Source organism: Phyllostomus discolor, chromosome 1, assembly GCF_004126475.2.
Source record: "Phyllostomus discolor isolate MPI-MPIP mPhyDis1 chromosome 1, mPhyDis1.pri.v3, whole genome shotgun sequence".
Lineage (NCBI taxonomy): Eukaryota > Metazoa > Chordata > Mammalia > Chiroptera > Phyllostomidae > Phyllostomus > Phyllostomus discolor.
The window spans coordinates 197,377,129-197,395,963 of NC_040903.2; the positions used below are offsets into that span (position 1 = coordinate 197,377,129).

The 18,835-nt window shown below is 45.9% G+C and overlaps 1 protein-coding gene across 4 annotated transcripts in view; it reads left to right on the plus strand.

Annotated features, from left to right (window-relative positions):
- FLVCR2 (FLVCR heme transporter 2) overlaps window positions 1–18,835 on the plus strand; it is a 56,828-nt gene that overhangs the window by 21,687 nt on the left and 16,306 nt on the right. For all 4 annotated transcript variants that reach the window (XM_036012460.1, XM_028508127.2, XM_036012457.1 and 1 more), the window contains exons 2-3: window positions 5,790–5,931; window positions 8,484–8,624. In XM_036012460.1, the coding sequence (XP_035868353.1) occupies window positions 5,790–5,931; window positions 8,484–8,624 (283 nt within the window). The remainder of the gene's footprint in view (window positions 1–5,789; window positions 5,932–8,483; window positions 8,625–18,835) is intronic.

The window sequence follows — 18,835 nt, forward strand, 5'->3', positions numbered from 1 at the left end:
GTCTTGTCTAGATTTAAATTTCTTTTCCTGGGTCAGGGCTCACTGCTTATTTGAAGGGAAGCGATGTTTTTCTGACACGCCAGTTAATTCCAGCGCATTCATTCAACAGCCATGTATAGAGGTAGTCCCTGGTCACCAGGCACCAGATTATGTCAGGAAAATGGCTGAAAACCAAAGGATCAGAGTAGATTTGACAAGGATCATCCTCACTAGGATGATCAAAGAAAACCGACCTCGAGATGGTCTCTGAGAGATGAAAAGACGGAGACCTTTCCCAGCAAGGACACTGCTTAGATAAAGGCAGAGACTAGACGATGGGGAAAAGGTTGGAATTCTGAATCATCCCGTCTGGCTGAAGTACCAGGGCCATAGAGGGGGTGGGTGGATATGGGGCTGGAAAGGCATCTTGAAACTAGGTGAAGAAAGGCAAGAACCACAGGCCGAGGGGTTTGGACTTCCGTGTGCAAGCTCCTTGAAGGTCCTTGAGCAGGGACTTCGCCGTCAGTGAAGAGCTGAGGACTGTGCACCTGATTACGTTGTGCAAGGCGTTGCCTGAAGGGGAGGGGTCGGATTCAACATGGGCTTTCAGGAAAGGCTTGGGGGGTCTGGGACCGAGGGAATGAGAGACGGCAGAGTCAAGGGTGACTAAGGGAACTGAGAAAGAGCAGAGAAAAGGAGCCAGGGAAGGAAGAAAAGAGAACCAAGGGAGGGTGGTTTGTGGGTCTGCTGTAAGTAAACCAGTGAGGAAACCAAGCACGCCTTCTGAGGGCCCTGGTGGGCCCTCCTCTCCTGCCTGACCCCATGGCTGAGTGAGCGTGCAGGGTGGAAGAGCCAGTGAGTGTGCAGGGTGGAGAGGCCAGTGAGTGTGCAGGGTGGAAAGGCCAGTGAGTGTGCAGGGTGGAAGAGCCAGGCTTGCAGACAGGGAATGAGTGAGTATCTCGTCCAGAGTAAAGCATTCTGCTGAATAGTCCATTCAAATCAGCCCATTTAGTCTTCAGGAGGACCCAATAAGCTAGACAGTGTAACTAGATAGCATTATCTTCCTTTTGTAGATTAGGAGACAGACCCAAAGAGGTGAATGAACTTTGCCGAGATCAGACATCTAGTAGCTGGTAGAGCTGAGGTTTGAACTGAGAGCATTCTGACTGCTAAAGCCCGAGTGAGCCCTTCACCGCTGCGTTAGAGTGGTGATGTCTCCGGGGAATGTTGAGGTGGAAAGGAGCAAAGGTGAGGGGTTCTTTTAAAGTGAATGACATGGGCCCTGACTGGTGTGGTTCAGGGGGTTGGGCGTCGTCCCGTGAACCTAAAGGTGGCTGGTTTGATTCCCGGTTGGGGCATGTGCCTGGGTTGTGGGCCGGGTCCCTGGTTGGGGGCGTGAAAGAAGCAACTGATCACTGTTTCTCTCACATACCAGTGTTTCTCTCCCTCCCTTCCCCTCTCTCTAAAAATACATAAATAAAATCTTTAAAAATAAAATAAAATGAAGGGCATGGGCTTGAGCCCCACAGTAAGTACTAGGGTGACCAAGTTTGAAGTCTGCCTTCGAGCTGGAGGTCTCTGCTTCAGGGAGAGCTGCTGACCCAATGAGAGGATGTTTGTGACCCTCAGTGACAGGGCGGCATTTCCTAGGAGCCCAGAAATTGGAGAGAACGTGCCAGCTCTGACCTGGTGACTATTCCTAGGGAAAGGAATGAGGCAATAGGACCTGACCCTGGGGCGGAGGATGGGCTCCCATTGACCCTAATAGCAGGCTGGAGGTGATGGGCAGAGGAGGAATGAGGTTGGGTGGGTGAGAACCTGTTTGCAGAGGTGGCTGCTTCCTACTAAGAAGAGCAGCGTCTACCTTGCCGATGGCCTGAGTCAGAAGGGATGAGGTGCCTGGGATCCTAGCAAAGGGCTCAGACCTGGACCAGGGTTTCTGTCCCCCATTCCATTAGGACTGAAGCCCTCACCGTGGTGTGGACGGAGAACTCCTGCCTTTCGTGGGAGCCCCGGGGTCCTCCCTGGATGGTCTGGGAATATCCATGACCAGACAGCACTTCGAAGGGCAGCTTTGTGCCAGGGTTCTGATTCATTTGTGACTCAGGGCCTTGTGGAGTGCCCCAGTGTGGGTGGTGATGCAGAAAGTGGTTCTTGGGCTCTCAGCGCGGCTCAAGCACATGCGGGTTAGGTGTGGGACTCTTATTCCAGATGCAGCCCAGTGGTTTTCTGGGTTTACCTTTGCTCTGTCAAATGTATGAACCAGAAAGACAAATGATCCATTACACAAAGTGTGGCTTCTTCCTGTTTCCCAAAGCCCTCGGGCTGCACAGACCTGTTTTTAATTGTGACATTTGCTCTGGAAGTGCTTGTGACCAGTGGTGTTGTAACAGTGTTCGGTTACCGCCCTCGAGTTTGCAGAACAGGCAAAAGTAAAATAGAAAATGAAAACTGAGTCTCCCATTGTGGTTTTTAAATTTGTATTTCTGATGACTAGTGACACTGAGCGTGTTTTCATATGTCTGTCTCCTGGCTGTCTGTATGCCCTCTTTAGAGAAGTGTTTCTTCAGGTCCTTTGCCCAATTTTTAATTGGATTGTTTGGTTTTCTGTTATTGTTGAGTTGTATGAGAGATATCACCTCACTCCTGCTGGAATGGCTATCATCAATAAATCAGCAAACAAGAGTTGGGAGGATGAGGAGACAAGGCAACCCTCATGCACTGTTGGTGGGAATGCAGTCGGTGCAGCCACCGTGGACAGCAGTATGGTGTTTCCTCAAAAAATTAAAAATGGAGCTGCCTTATGACCTAAAGATTCTGTTTCTGGGAATATATCCAAAGAAATCCAAAACACTGATTTGAAAGAATATATGTACCCCTATGTTCATTGCAGCATTATTGATAATAGCCAAGATCTGGAAGCAGCCTGTGTCCATCAGTAGATGAATATGTAAAGAAGCTGTGGCACATGTACACAGTGGAATATGATTCAGCCATAAAAAGAAGGAAATCTTACCATTTGTGACAGCATGGATGGACCTGGAGAACATTATGATAAGTGAAATAAGCCAGCCAGAGAAAGACAAATACCACATGATTTCACTCATAGGTGGAATCTTATGAGAAAATAAACAAACAAAATAGAAACAGACTCATAGATCCAGAAAACAGACTGACCACTGTCAGAGGGGAAGGGGGCTTGGGGGCTAGGTGAAAAAGGTGAAGGGATTAAGCAAACAACAACAACAACAACAAAAATAGGCACAGACAAAACAATGGTGATTCCCAGAGGGGAAAAAGAGTGGGGGGAGGTGGAGGGGAGACAAATGGTGATGGAAGGAGACAATACACAGATGATGTAGCATAGAATTGTATACCTGAAACCTATATAATTTTATTAACCAGTATCATCCAAATAAATTCAATAAACTTTAAAAATTATTTCTTGAGGCAGAAGATTACTGGGGATTAGGTTATCCTATATCAGGGTCCTTTTGGAAATGAAAGAAGCAGAACCCTGGGTGGCGTCCCATGATGCCCCTCATTCTTGCAGAAGGGACCCTGCAGGATTCTGACCTCCAGATCTCCACTTCCAAAGCCTCTAAGAGGCCGGATAGGGCCTGCCGCTGGCCCAGGGTCCAAACTGTGAAGGTTGCATTTGCCCCTCTGTTTAGGCTGGTTTTTATTCTCAAAGTCTCCCAGATCAGCAGTTTAAGAATTTAAGAAGGTAGCCTGGACTCTGACACATTGGTGTGACCAAAGATTAGATAAGACTCCAAGGACGTGAAATATTTTTTTTTTCCTGGGGAAGCCTACTCCTTGGGCCTCTCTCAAGGCTCTCAGCCCAGAGGGCACTGCCAGGCCCAGTGGAGGCGGTGCAGGCCTGAGGAGCTGAGAGAGCTGCTGTCCCATGTCTGCTCTGCTGGAACTCTGCGTAAGCTGTACAAGTCATGTCGCCTCTCGGGCCCAACCCCACGTAGCCTCCATTTGGCCCTCTGATAACTAGGTTGTAATAGAGCAGCAATTTTCAACCTTCTTCATCTGGTGGCACACATACACTAGTTACTAAATTCTGCGGCACACCAGAAAATAGATTTTTTGCTGATGTGACCAAAAAATACGTATAATTTCTATTGATTTACAAAAATATAATAATAGTAATTATCTAACTCTTTTTGCTCCAGACTGACTTTTTAATATATATAAATATTCTTGAATATAAGGATTTTTGGTACCAAGAATTAACCAATCAGATGCAACCTTGTTATGCAACATGACTGACAAAATGCAACTCTGTTGTATGACCTATGTATTTATAGTTCAAGACAGGGCATTCACACTGGACAGTTATTGTCGTGTTGGCTGTTGTCATTTTTCAATTTGACAAATTAAAGGAAAAGAGGTCAGTGCCCCTGACTAAATAGTCAGGTATTGCATATTTTTAAAAATCTCATAGCACCCAGTTGAAAAATGCTCTAATAGAGGATGACAAAGGAACTTTCAAACTATAACATTCTATAATTTCCACACACAAGTGTCACCATATATGTTGTCTTCTAATCTTTATTTCAAAGACTCCTTCCCCACTAGATTATAAAGCTCCTTTATAATTCAGGACCTCTGCTATATACATCTTGGTACCTCCCAAAATATCTAGCAGAATGCTTTTCATATAGTAGATACTTTAAAGAGCTGCTTGATTTATTGATTGTAGATTGGCATACATTGGAAGAACCCCACACTGGGTCTATAGATGACTGTTGTGAATATTTCAGAGCTGGGAGCCACTAGTGACCATTTTGAGTGGCTGTGATTGACAGGCTGGAAAGGCAGTCAGGATGGTCCGTAGACCGGCTGCTGCTGATCCGTAGGTATCATAGTGTGGAGTTAAGGCAAACTGCATTTCTACCTACAGTTCTTTTCAAGTACGGTAAAGGAAAAGTGGGACCTTAAGGCAGAGGATGGACTTATCTTCCTTCACCCTTGGAACTTGAAGCTTGCTTGGGGCTCAGGCTGTTTTTCAGCTTCTGTTTTGGTATTTCATGTGGCAGAGGGCTTTGGGAGTTGTGTCACCGCTAGTCACTCCCGAATCCAGGCATTTCTGACCTCGGCAACACCCGTGTCACACTATATCAGGTTACTAGGCTTGGAATTCCAAGGCAGATGTGAGATGTGATATGAGATGTTTTAGGTTGTTGGCATGTGTGCGTGTCCACAGCCAGTTTGCATGTGCCCCTGTCCTGTGTGTACAAATGTGTGCAGCTGCGTATAACGTTATACTACAGATGCCTTGTCAACTGCTAAGTTATGTACACAACGAACTTAAGCTTTCATGTTTGTGAATACGGTAATAACTTTAGACTTCCAAGTCTCACTGAAAGCAAGTTTTGGGGTTACAGGCCGTAGAAGTCTTCAACTTTTTCCCCAGCTGGTCTCTGAACTCCTGGTTAACAGATTCAGTGAAATCAGGAATTTAAGTGACACAAGAAAAAGTCAACACTGCTTTACTGTACCATAGACACTGGAGTATAGGAATCACTGTTCATCGTGCAACTAGGGAAGAGCCAGCCTGCACTGAGAGCCCCGGCTATAATTTTTTCTAGTAGGTATCGATGGTGAGGGTGGTCAGGGGTGTGTGTGAATTGAGTTGTCAATCGAAAGAAAGCTCTCTCTGGTGTCTTGAGGAGGAAACAGTCCCTGTCTAGGTTTTAAGAAAGACTGGGGTTGTGTTTCTTATTAGGAGTCTCTTTAAATTTGTGCCATTACCTCTTGGCCATTGGTAACTAATTGACTGTCTCTGTCTTCTATAGCTCGGAATCGCAGCCGGGTTCTTGGTCCCTCCCGTTTTGGTACCCAACATCAAAGACCAGGACAAGCTTGCCTACCACATCAGCATCATGTTCTACATAATAGCAGGTGTCGCCACTCTGCTTTTCATCCTTGTCATTATTGGTAAGTTCATTAGTAGGCTGCTGGGGGGTGAGGAGGCAGGGACGTATGTGCTACTGGCTTCGATGGGGCCTTGTGAACAGGACTGTAGCATGTAGTGGACACTCACAGCAACCGGAGGCCCGGCCTCTGCTGGTTTTCAATGCCCCTAATACAGTGCCAGCTGGTCTTGTGTGTGCGTGTTGTCAGTGGCTCCGTAAAGGTTTAGTTGTGATCAAACAGTTCCCCAATATGACCTCACCGGAATGAATGGCCAGGCTGCTGACCCCCGGTGAAAACCCATGAGCATTTATTACAGGCATGTGCTCTTCATGCCTGACTTCACGGAACCCTCAGTGACCCTGTGAGTGAAGGTGCCATCATGGATCCCGTGGAACAGAGAGGAAGACTTGGGGGAGTTAAATAGATTGTTAAGGGTTCGATGGTGGCAGAGGTTGGATTTTAGCCTAAACATGTCTAATGCCACACTCTAAATTTCTGGAACAAAACAGAAGTAACCCACAAACACTAATAATCTCATAGATTCACCTGAGAATACCTGGGTACCACATTTTTAATGCTTTTTAAAAATACATAAAAATAATATGTGCACATTATGGAAAAATCTAGAAAATACAAAAAATATAAGGAAAAGAATGACTATTAATTTAGCCTTGTACAAGTTCATTGCAACCTCAGATCACTACTATTAATTTTATATGCATTTGTGTATTTAATCACTGAGATATTTGGTTAATATAATTTTTAAAAAATTCCTTTATTATGTAAGATTCGGGTATACAGTATTCTAATTCAACATCCGTATACACTTTAAAGTGATCACTACCACAAGTCTAGATACCGATCACCATACGATTGATGGATTATATAACTTTATATCCTCTTTTATAATCTGAGTGATATTACATGGGTGGTGATAAATTCAGAAACAGCAGAGTGGAGGCTTTCACTGTCGGTTATTCACCTGTCTAAAGGTTAACCAGTTTTTTCCCTAATACCTGAAAGTTTCGCTCACCGTGTTAAAGGTTTCACTCCTTCCTTCTGGCCTCACCTTCAGAGTCAAACAGTTTTGTAATCGTTCACCTCATTCAATTGTTCCCACCATGACAATTTCCTCCCCTGGGGCCAAGTTGAGGAAGAGCTGCCTGCTGGCTTCCGGAAGCTGGCAGGATGTCTTAGACTGTGGACAGGACTCAGAGTTCGTGAGAAGCTCTGGAGCTGTGGGTAAGAGCAGACAAAAGCCGTCCAGCCAGGGAGGGACTGGGCCAGACCTGCAGTTTCAAACTGTAATGTGCCCAGCTCTAAATTCCTGTGTTGGTGGCAGACGGGGGCCTGGAATCCTGGAGGTAGGACATCTGTACATTTTGGCACTTTGTGATCAAAAGCACAGACAGTAGCTCATTGAATAAAGAACTGAAAGATCTCACCTGAATCCTGGTTTGTGGTTGCCAAGGCCTTGAGCAAGCAGCTGCTGTTGCAGAGGTCAGTAAGCCCCTGCCTTGCTCTCTTTCCCCTCCTGGAAGGGAAGGTGAATGGACAATGGATGAGCGCTTCCCAACAGCAGGAAGTTATCCTGGAGGAAATTCGCCTGGACCACTTCCAAGAAGAAAGTAGCCTGGCTCTGCAGCCAGGAGGCTGGGTGGCAGGGAGGGGGAGGCTTTGATCTTCTTCTAAGATGTGAAACTGCATTTCCAGAGCTTCCTTTAACTGGAGGGGTTCTCCTGGGGTGAGGGGGAGGCCATGTGGGGCTTGCTTGGACCCTGCTGGGGGAAATGTTTAGCTAAAACACTGGTTAAACTGATACGCCTCCAGAGAGCTGAATAGCAATCAATGCAGTTAAATTGATTGCACGAGTTGTACCAAAAATAGAAGATAAAATGAATGGTTTCCCCCCTTGTCCCCACCCCAGTGCTTCCTATCAGAGTAGCCTCTCCCACAGGAGCAGGCTCGTCCTCTAGTTCCTCGGAGGCAGATGTCTGATTCAGACTTTGAGAAGCTCAGAAGGGACTCTGGAGCTGTTCCTGGCTGAAGATCCTTGCACTCACTCAGGGGTGTTCACCGACTGCCCTGCGCCAGGCTCTGAGCGAGGAGGCACGGGCAGCACAGTCCCCTCCCCTGCAAGAGGCGCTCTGGTGCTAAGTCACTAGCTGGGCTCACTCCTCCCAGAGCCGCAGCTCCTCTCTCTCTCTCTCTCTCTCTCTCTCTCTCCGGGTATTACTGTTTTTCTCAGTGCTCTGTGATGCGTTATTTGCTAGTTATGATGGGACTCCTTGATCCGTGAGCACTGCCTGGGAGGCCCCAGGGGTTGCAGCCATCCAGGGGCCATTAAGAAAAAGTAATCGACAGACCACTCACTCAGCCATGGACCATGAAAAAAATAGGTATCATTTTGCTGCATACAAGAGAGGCAGCTGTAAAGGATTTGCTTGAAGAATTGATATTTCCCTTTGAGTCTTAGCTCCTTCTTGGGTGACGGAGCTGGCTCTCGTCTACGTGTCACTCTGCGGGGGTCACCACAGCGATGTTCAGTGATCTCTCTGTTTCTGTCCTTTCAGTATTCAAGGAGAAGCCTAAACATCCCCCCAGCAGGGCCCAATCCCTGAGCTATTCCTTGGCAACCACCGATGCTTCGTACTTAAGTTCCGTCATCCGGCTCTTCAAAAACCTCAACTTCGTGCTGCTTATCATCACCTATGGTAAGGTGCAGCTGTGTCCCGGAGGGCACTCCAACTGGGAGCAGGAGACCAGAGGCCTGATGTGTCTGTGCCTCTTACTTCTCCCAAATACCAGATGCGCATGTAAACTAATTGTGCAGAGTCAACCAGAACAGTCAGCTCTGTCTCAGGGCCTTCGCACGTTCTGTAAAGTCTGCCTAGGAAACCACTCCTTCCCCTACCAGGTTATCTGACAAAAGCCTGCCGATCCTCCGAGTCTCATCCCAGCATCGCTGCTGGACAGCGGTATTAGGTGATCTTTCCTCTCTTATGTGCCATTCCATTTCCAAGTTTGTCTTCTCACTAGATTGTGACCTCCCTGAGTGCAAGGATTTGCGTCTTTTCTTCTTTACATTTATGTCTTTTCTTCATCAGCAGTGGCTGGCCTGGAGTGGCTGCCCCTATGGTTATTGAGTGAATATTCAATATTCACTCAATATTCAATATGACTGACCGAGTCAATAAATGAGTGCGTGTGTGCACAAATGCGTCTTGCCATACTGACCACTCCTCACCCAATCTTCCTTCATCTTATAACATTGACTCCTATGTATTTTTTTACCTGCAAGACAATATCCCTGTTTTGTTTCATTTTGTTGGCTTTGGTAAGATAAATGTTTATCTTTATGCTGGTGTATTGGCTTGCCTCTCCAGCATGGTGTTTCGGCCTCTTCTTCCCAACTTTTAATAAGAATGTTAGACCAGACAAGAAGGGCGAGGACAGAACCTCATGGCATTCCAGGAAAGAGATCCACCCAACTGTACTGCTGTCCATCCTACATTAGACCATTTAATCCACCAGCGAGGGTCAGCCGGTGTGTAACATGCTCAGTAACTATATGAAAAAAATGAGATTGGTTTAACACGGCTTACGCTCGGGGAAACCGCAGTGGACTATAACCTTATGCTCTCCATAGGTTCACAAACCGTGTATTTTATAACAACAGCCTTTGCTGTGTGCCAAGACTTTTCACATATGCTTGTATTTAACTTCCACCACAGCTGTGTTAGGTGGGTACTCTAGCTGTCCCCATTCCACAGATGTGGAAACTGAAGCTCAGAGAGATTAGGTCACTAGCTCAAGATCACGCAGCTTTTCCAGGATTCAGGTACAGGTTTGTCTGACTCCAACACCTGTGCTCTTGATGCCTGGTACACAATTGCCCGTAGTTTTTTTCCTGGAACTGTGCCACAGTTTCATTTCAGGCTTATCAATGCCCTGCATCTCAAACTGTTTATCTGCCAAGGCATTGATAAGAGATGGTATTGCCCATGGGTGGGGAGGCACGCCTAGGTGATTTGGGCAGATGCAATAGGTAGATGCCCTCTTACCTGGAATAGCTCTAGGTCATCGATTTTCAGCCTTCATCTCACGGCACACATAAACTAATTACTAAAATTCTGTGGCACACCAAAAAGTATGTTTTTCCAATGTGACAAAAATAGGTATAATTTTGATTCATTCACATCAGGTGGCTATTGTTGTGCTGGCTGTTGTCACTTTTTTAATTTGACAACCTCAGGGAGAAAGGGGTCAGTGCCCCTGACAAAATAGTCAGGTATGGCACATTATTGTTGCAGCACACAAGTTGAAAATCACTGCCCTAGATAACTAGATTGGTAAGATCTCAGGTCTGTATTTTCATTCTCCCCAGCTTTTCAGTTCTTAGGATATTTCTGCATTCATGCACAGTACTAAGCTGGCTCACATGGGTCAATGGGCAAAGCAGTTCACTCCTGAGTCTCTGGAAGCATTCAACTCTGTTGTCTGTAGATGGAGTTTATTAACATTTTCCTCAAAGGTCTCGGATTATCTCAGTGAGAGGGAATTAAACTAATCTCGATGTTTGTGCTCATTTCAGAGAACCACAAGCCTAATTTCCATGGTAGAGAATTGGACTTGGAGACAAGGCTGTTTGCCAACAAGGAAATGATTCTTAGGCCTATTTACAGATTTGAAAAAAAATTTTATTGAGCCATTACTGTGTGTCAGGCACCATGTTAAGGCTTTATCTGCATTATCTCTTTTAATTTTCAAAACACATCTGTGACAGAGGTCCTTAACTCTATTCCATTTTATACCCGAGGAAACGGAGACTCTGGTTTTGGTTCCTCGCCCACAGTTGGACAGCTAGCAAGCAATAGAGCTGACACAGACACTCTTGTCTGTCTGATGCCAAAGCCTATCTTTCTACCCATCGTGCCATTTTGCCTCCCCATGCAGAACACAGCCTCTTAGAGACCAAGCTGGGGCTCTTTTCTTAGCCCATGTGCCCAAGTGATCTTTGAGTCTGCCTTCCTCAGACATCATTCTCAGACAAGTTACCTGGGGGTTGCTTTCTTCTAGAGTGTGGATCTAGAGTTTTCGAGTTTTGGAAGCAGGACCAACATATTGGCCAGCCATCTTTGGGATTTGGGGATGGTGGGGCATCAGCTTTAGTGTGTCTCTTTAAGGTGTACAGGTCAGGTCAAGGCAGTCCACTTGAGAGTCTCTGCTTTCTTCTCCCACCATCTTTGCTTCAAATTTAAAACAACAGCAACAAAACCTTCTATAAATTCAACATATGGCAAGCATTCTAGCAGATAAGAGAATGGCATGAATACATTTGCAGGACGTGGGTGGACATGCCTAGGAGTAATAGCCTTGAATGCTGGACCGATGAGTTCAGAGTTGTACATAAGGAACGGGAGGCCTGAGTGTGGGTGTCTACTCTGTCAGTTCCTGAGGGTACCACCTTCACCCATCTTTTGTCCTTCTCACCCCCACCGGCCCTCAGAAAATAGTAAAAACATTTGCTTCCCGTTGACGTTCTCTGAATGGAAATGAAAGCTTTACAATGAATTGCAAATAAAGACACTGCATGCATCCACATTGCTGTTGCATTGATCCATGTGCTGATTCCTATATTCTTTCTTTGGTCTGAACTAGATTTCCCCAAGCAGTGAGTAGCTCTTGTGCAGCTGGTGGGATGTCCAGTGTTGTATCTGCAGTGGTTTTCCAGTGCTCTTGTGCAGCTGCTGAGACAGTTACCTTGAGCTGGGGTACAGTGATACACTGAAGGTTTTGGAGGAATTTCCCTAGAGGCTCTGGCCACCACCCCTTAGAGGTAGGCTTGTGAGATAAAATAAGCACCATCAAGTTACATTTGAATTTCAGATAGGTCATGAATTCTTTTTAGTATAAACATATCCCATGTGATATTTGGGGTATGTTTATGTTAAAAAATTACTCATTTTTCTGAAATTAAAATTTAACCAGGTATGCTATTTGTTTAAGGAAAACAAATTTTTTTCCTTAAATCTGGGAGCCCACTTAGAGGGGAGGACTTGTAGAAGTGGGTTTATGCTTGATGTTGCCAAACTATCACAAGAAGAAGAAACTGCCTGCTTCTCTGGTTAAAGACCTCCCTCCTCCAAGTTGGACAATGCAGGAAGGTACAGGCTGAAACCAGATCCTCAGAGGGTCTAACAGACTTTGGGGGTAGGGCAGGTCTTGTGATGTGTATCAACAGTGGGGTGGGGTGAAGAAAAGAACCCTCTTCGGCCACCTTCTTTTTGTGTCTCTAGGTCTTGCTTTCACACATCCTCCTCTATTCTCTCTTCATCAGTGGTGATGGAGTAATGATTGCCATGTTAAAAAGAATTGTTGAAAGTTCTCCTCCTCTAAAGTGTTCTTAGGGGATACTTTTCCCTGTTATCCCCAGCCTTGCCTCCATTACTTCTTTTTTAAGGAAGATTTTTTTTAAACATTTTATTTATTTATTGTTAGAGAGAAGTCAAGGGAGGGAGAAAGAGAGGGAGAGAAACACCAATGTGTGGTTGCCTCTTCATGTGGCCCACACTGGGACCTGGCCTGCAACCCAGATATGTGCCCTGACTGGGAATTGAACCAGAGGCCCTTTGTTTGCAGGCCAGCACTCAGTCCACTGAGCCACACCAGCTGGGGCTATTTATTTGTTTTTAGAGGAGGGAAGGGAGGGAGAAAGAGGGGGAGAGAATCATTAATCAGCCACCTCCTATACACGCCTTGACTAGGGATTGAACCAGCCACCCTCAACTTGCAGGATGATACCCAGCCAACTGAGCCACATCAGTCAGGGTGCCTACTTTGCTTCTGAATAGTCTTCTAGTGTGGGGCATCAGAATTCAGAGCCTCAGTGTGTGTCCCAAGGATATCTCCCTTGGGGCTCTCAAGGGCTTCACCATTGACACACTTACATGGGCTTAGGGAGGGTGCTTTGTGCTCCCTTAAAATCCTAGCTTAAGAGTGGGTATGAGGAGCCTCTGGGGCAACTTCAAGTGTACCAACATTTGCATCATGGGGGTGCTTAAAGGAGAAGAGAAAGAACAAGAAATTGGAAACCTATTTTAAAAAATGACAGCAAATTTCTTAACTTGGTGAAGGAAATAGACACAGAAGTCCAGGAAGTGCAGAGAGTGCTTTTTCATCCCTGAAAAGATGAACCCAAAGAGGCCCACACAAAGACACATCATAATTAAAATGTCAAAGGTTAAATACAAAGAATCTTAAAAGCAGCAAGAAAAAAGCAGTTAGTTACCTACAAGGGAGCTCCCATAAGACTATCAGCTTGTTTCTCAAAATTTTTCAAGTTAGAAGGGATTAGCAAGAAATATTCAAAGTGATAAAAAGTAGGGACCTCCAACCAAGATTGCTTTACCCAGAAAAGCTACCATTTGGAACCAAAAGACAGATAAAGAGCTTCCCAGGCAAGAAAAAGCTAACAGAGTTTATCACCACCAAACCAGTATGATGTGAAATGTTAATGGGTCTTCTTTAAGAAGAAGATCAAAATTGTGAACAAGAAAGTGGCAATAATTGCATATCAACAGTTGAATCTAAAAAGCAAAATAAGCAATTAGAACAGAAACAGAATCATAGATACAGAGAATGTTTTGATGGTAGCCAGATGGGAGTGGGGTCATGGGGATGGGTAAAAAAGGTGAAGGGATTAAGAAGTACAGATAGGTAGGTAGTCACGGAATAGTCATGGGGATGTAAAGTACAGCATGGGGAATAGAGTAGCCAAAGAACATATATGCATGACCCATGGACATGGACAGATGGTGTGAGGATTGCTTGAGGGAGTGGAGAGGATGGGTAGAGAGGGGAAAGGGGAGAAAATTGGGATGACTGTAATAGCATTAACAATAAAATATAACTTAAAAGAGCTATGGATCTTCTAAAAGAGAAGGGAAAAGAGTGGTTATGAAATCCTTGTGATTCCCTGGAGCTTTGCTGAGGTCTTGCTGGCCCCTTAACACAGGGTTTACTACAAGTTCAGAAGGACAAAAGGAAGATAAGCACAGAGTGACCAGAACATACAGATAGGATTGGGGATCCATGTTTCCCAGGCTTGCCTGATGATGGTGCCCAGTTTGAATGTGAGCATAGATTTCCATGCCTCTCTTCTGGAATTTCAAATTCAGAAAGGCTGGGTCTGCCCCTGGAAATCTGCTTTTCACAAGCATTCTAGGCAATTCTGGTTTGAGGACCCTAAAGTAGGTGTGCAGTGGGTCATTCTCATGGTCTTGAAGCCCCTTCTCACCCCAGCTACCTCCATGTTAGCCCCACCACCTGGAGCCTGGGCCTGGCCATTGATCTTTGGTATTCCCAAGGTCATTTTTTTCCAAACTCCAGAGAGTTTAAGAAATGTTCAGCATTTTTTGTTGTTTGTTTTTGGTTAAAAGGCAGATTCCTAGCCCCATTCCAGGAGATTCAGATAGAGTAGGCCCAGGGCAGAGTCCACGAATCTGTGTTTTTGACCTCTAAGAAGTTCTAATGCCGGTGGTCTCTGAACCACAGTTTGAAAAAACTGCTCTTGACAGAGGAGAGGCTCAGAGCGATGATGAGTCCTTTCTGCCTTCCTAAAGCCCACTTCCTCAGTGACTGGCACTTTGGTGACTGATACCAGGAATGACAAGGCCTTTCAGGGGAGTTCACATTTTCTTACAGGAATAGGCCCTCACCCAGCAGGCTCCACCTGCTGGGGCTAGTCACACCCGAGTGTAGCACAGGAACCTGTATTCCTGCAAAGAGGAACTCACGCACAGGGCAGAGCATGTGTTTTGTTCCTGCCCTTCTTGTGGGACGGTGAGCTCCTTGGTGTGGGTGGTGGAGTTGACTTGTGCTATTTAACTTTGTCTGGTCACCTTCAACAATATGGGGAGGGACAGTCACACTAAATTCAGGAATCCTACATAAACTTCTAAGTCCTAATTATTGTAGAAACATTTGGAAAGAATAGCAGCCTTCCAGGGTGAGCCCCTGTCCCCCTCCGTCCCCCTGCCTTCCATCTCCTCCTTAGCCCTGATTCAGTCTCCAGGCTGCCTGGGTTGGGGGTTGATAAACCAGACCAGTCTAGCTGAGCCAGTGGGTCTCAAACTTGAGTACTCTTGGAAGTACTTGGAGGGCTTGTTCACACACAGATTATGAAACCCCCAGAGTTTCTGTTGCAGTAGGTGTAGGGAGGTGTCAGGAATCTGCATTTCTTTTTTTTTTAAAGCAGAAATAGCATTCAGTGTTGAATTTTTTTTTTAGATTTTTATTTATTTGTTATTTTTAGAGAGGGGAAGGGAGGAAGAAAGAGAGAGAGAAATACCAATGTGTGGTTGCCTTTCACGTGGCCCCCACTGGGGACCTCACCTGCAACCCAGGCATGTACCGTGACTGGGAATCAGACAGGCGACCCTTTGGTTCACAGCCTGTGCTCAATCCACTGATCTACGCCAGCCAGAGTTAGGAATCTGCATTTCTTACAAGCTCTGAGGTTGTTGCTGATCTGGAACCAATGTCCCTAAACCACTGAGTCCCCACGTAAGTGCTCAGCCTCAGCAGTGCAGGTTAACCATCTTAGAACTCTGCTTCCCTCTGCCTTTCTCAGGGTCATAGAAGCGCTGGTATTTGAGGTGGGTTTTTTTTTTTTTTTGGTCCCAGTCGTCCTGTCTCTGGACCAGTTGTGAGCTCCAAGCCAGAGCTGCTTTGTCCCAGCACATTCCGGGACCTCCAGGCTCTTGACTCACGCAGGAAAGAATTCAAGAACAAGTCTGAGTGAGAGTGAAAGCGAATGTTATTTAGGTAGAGAAAGAGGCAAGGATGTGGGTTTCTGGAGAAAGGGTCAGGGGGTGAGTCCAGGATGAGCTGCTGTGCACCTAGTTGCTGTGGAAGAGAAGTACACATCTGAGTGGACACAGTAGAACTTACAAGTGAGTTGCTCACTGGGTCAGTCAGTTCTTATGATTTTATATGAGGTTTGTCCAGCAGGTATCCAGCCATGCAATATGAAAAAATAGAGACATTTATTGAGGAAGGTAGAAGGTACAAGAAGTTTTGTACATAGGACAATGATGCCTGAGTCCCCTTCAAAGTAGGCACCTTGGGATCTCACACAGTCCTCCAAATAGCCATCAGCTGGCCGGTTGTATTTTCCTGAATCTCATTGACAGTCTGAAATCTCTTCCCCTTCAAAGGTGATTTTAGTTTTGGGGAAAGCCAGAAGTCACATGGTGTCAAATCTGGGCTGTAGGGGGGCTGATTCACCTGGGTGACTTGAAGTTTTGCCAGAAAACTCTGCACAAGATGTGATGCATGAGTGGGTGCATTTTCATGATGCAGCTACCAATCACGAGTTGCTTATAGCTCCTGCCTTCTGAACTATTTCCACAGAGAATAGTTTCCACAGAGAAATTTAATGCAAAATTTGATGCAGATTTGTTGCTCTACTCACTCAGTCATTTTGAATGTGATGGTCACACAGTACACAATTCACTCAGAGGTGTCTACCGCCCCCACTGCCTTAGTACAGTGAAGTCATCATTGTTCATGCATATGCATTCTAGTCTACTCTTCTTGGTTGCCAGGTTACATCAATATTGCACAAAGTGTTCTCATTATATTAACAGTGGTTGGACTTTTTCCTGACAGCCCTTGTATATTTCCAAGAGTGGGTTGACTCTGAACTTTGTGGTGCCAAATACCGACTCTGCATTTAGGTTGGGAGGGTGTCCTTTTCCCTAATATGGTCCATTCTGAAATGTCACGGTGTTCATGGTGCCAAATTCTGTCTCCACCTTCTGGTCAGGAGGGGGTCTTGTTCCGAATACGGTCTGTTCCAGAGGTATCATGATGCTATCCCTGTTGGCCCCCCTTCTACTTGTGGTGTCAGCTTTCATTATAATGATGAGCTTTGGGGTTGTTCTCTCATCATTTTTTTCCTCCATCTTAGATTGATCTGGTTTTAGCCAGTCCTTGTTGTTGAATTCTGTGACCACTACAGGAGTTCCCTGCCATACACTGTTTCCCTTTGATCATGTATGGAGGTGGCGGCTCTAATGAGAGGACCTAGAGGCTTATTGGCCCGAGGTGTCTGCTCCTACTTCCTCACTTCACTTGTCAGGAGCTTTCCCTAACTTCTTTCTATCCTGCTTCGCTCCAGGATAATCTATCTCCCTGTGCTTCCTGTGGACTTGGCCCTCCTTCTTCATTCCTGTTGGGCCCAAGCTGAGAGTAGCAGTTGCACCTGAAGCTGAGCATGACTTGGAGCGTTTCCTTGCCCCTTACAGTGTGAGGCTCGGACCAGAGGTCGAGAGGGGCTGAGAGAGGTGTGAGGAGCAGGACTAGGGATTGCTTTCATTCTTCACCCGCCTACATTCCACCCCAACACCCTTTTTAGGAATGTGTCTCTTTATGGGCCTTCTTGACTCGGGAATGGAATTTCCAAGTGGCTGGGTATATGGTGTAAAGGTTAGTTGGCTGTGCTCATTGTGTAAGAAGTTGCCGAAAGTCTCAAAGTTGTGGACAAAAAAAAAAAAGGAGCTCTGTGGAAAGTAATCTCACAGAATGATCTGATCATAAAGCCCTAACTGGGTAGGTCATGATGGGTGGTCACACCCAGGCATATAATTTCTTTAGTGAAAGGCTTGTCTTTGCCTTAAGCAAGCCCTGTCTATGTTTCTGTGCCTCTAAGTTAGCACACCTTTGAAATGCCCCCTTTCAGATGGCTCCTTCTCATACCTGACCAACTTTTCAGACCCCGCCCCCACAGTGCGACTGCCCTCAAGAGAGCACGTAACCTTAACTTTCCTGTTCCAAGGGCGTCCAAACTACTGGCGTCCCTGCGCCACACTGGAAGGAGAAGAGTTGTGTTGGGCCACACATTAAATACCTTGCAACATGTAGTCACAGAAAAATCTCATAATGTTTTAAGTAAATTTGTGATTTTGTGTTGGGTCACACTCAATGGCCATCCTGAACTGCATGTGGCCCATGAGCCACAGGTCGGACACCCCTGCGTGGAATCCAGTCACTGCCTTGCTTTCCTCCACCCTCGCGTGCTCTTCTTTGTGTTCTCTCCTAACCTCAGATGAGTGAAAGAAACTATAAACTGTGATTTTCTGGTGCTTTTTTCCGAGTCTGTTGAACTCTTGCTTCCAGGCATATTCTCTGCCTCCAGTAGCTTTTATAAGTCTTCTCGGCAGGGTTGGACATTCTCATGTTTACAAAATCCTCATGGCCTTTTGTGCAGCCATAGTGGTGTTTGCTGGCACTCCTTGGTTTGCTGACTCCCTGTGGCCCTGTCCCCTCAGGAGGTGGCACTGAACCCAGCTTTGTTGAATCCCTGACATGACCTGCTGGGAGAGGCAGGGCTTCCAGGAAATTTTCAGTAATCTGAGCTTGGGAAATGCATGAGAACCATTTTTTTGTTTAGGGTCTAAAACAGAGTGATTAAGAGCAAGGACTCTACAGCCGTAAAATCTGGGTTCAGGTCCAGCTCTGCCACTTACTACCTGTGTGATTGTGGGAATGGTAAGCAAAACTTCCCTTCTCGTTTTGCATGAGAACTTGACCTTCACTTAACTTTGTATCTCCTTCCTCTGGGAGCCTGATGAAGGGAGTAAGTCAGCTGCACTACGCAACATTGCTTATGATAAAAACGACCTCTTGTGATAAAAATGACTACAACTGGATTGGGAGACCTTTTCACAACTGGTAAGAAGCCATTCTTTGTGCTTTGTGAAGTATGGTGACTCTTTCACTGTCCTGTCCTTTGTGGGGACCCTGGAAGCTATGCCTGTGGAGTTGTGACAAGCAATAGTGGCTCCTGCCAGGTGTTAAACCAGGGTGGTTGCCATGGCCACTTATCCCTGCACCTGAGCCATCACCTTGGGGACCAAAG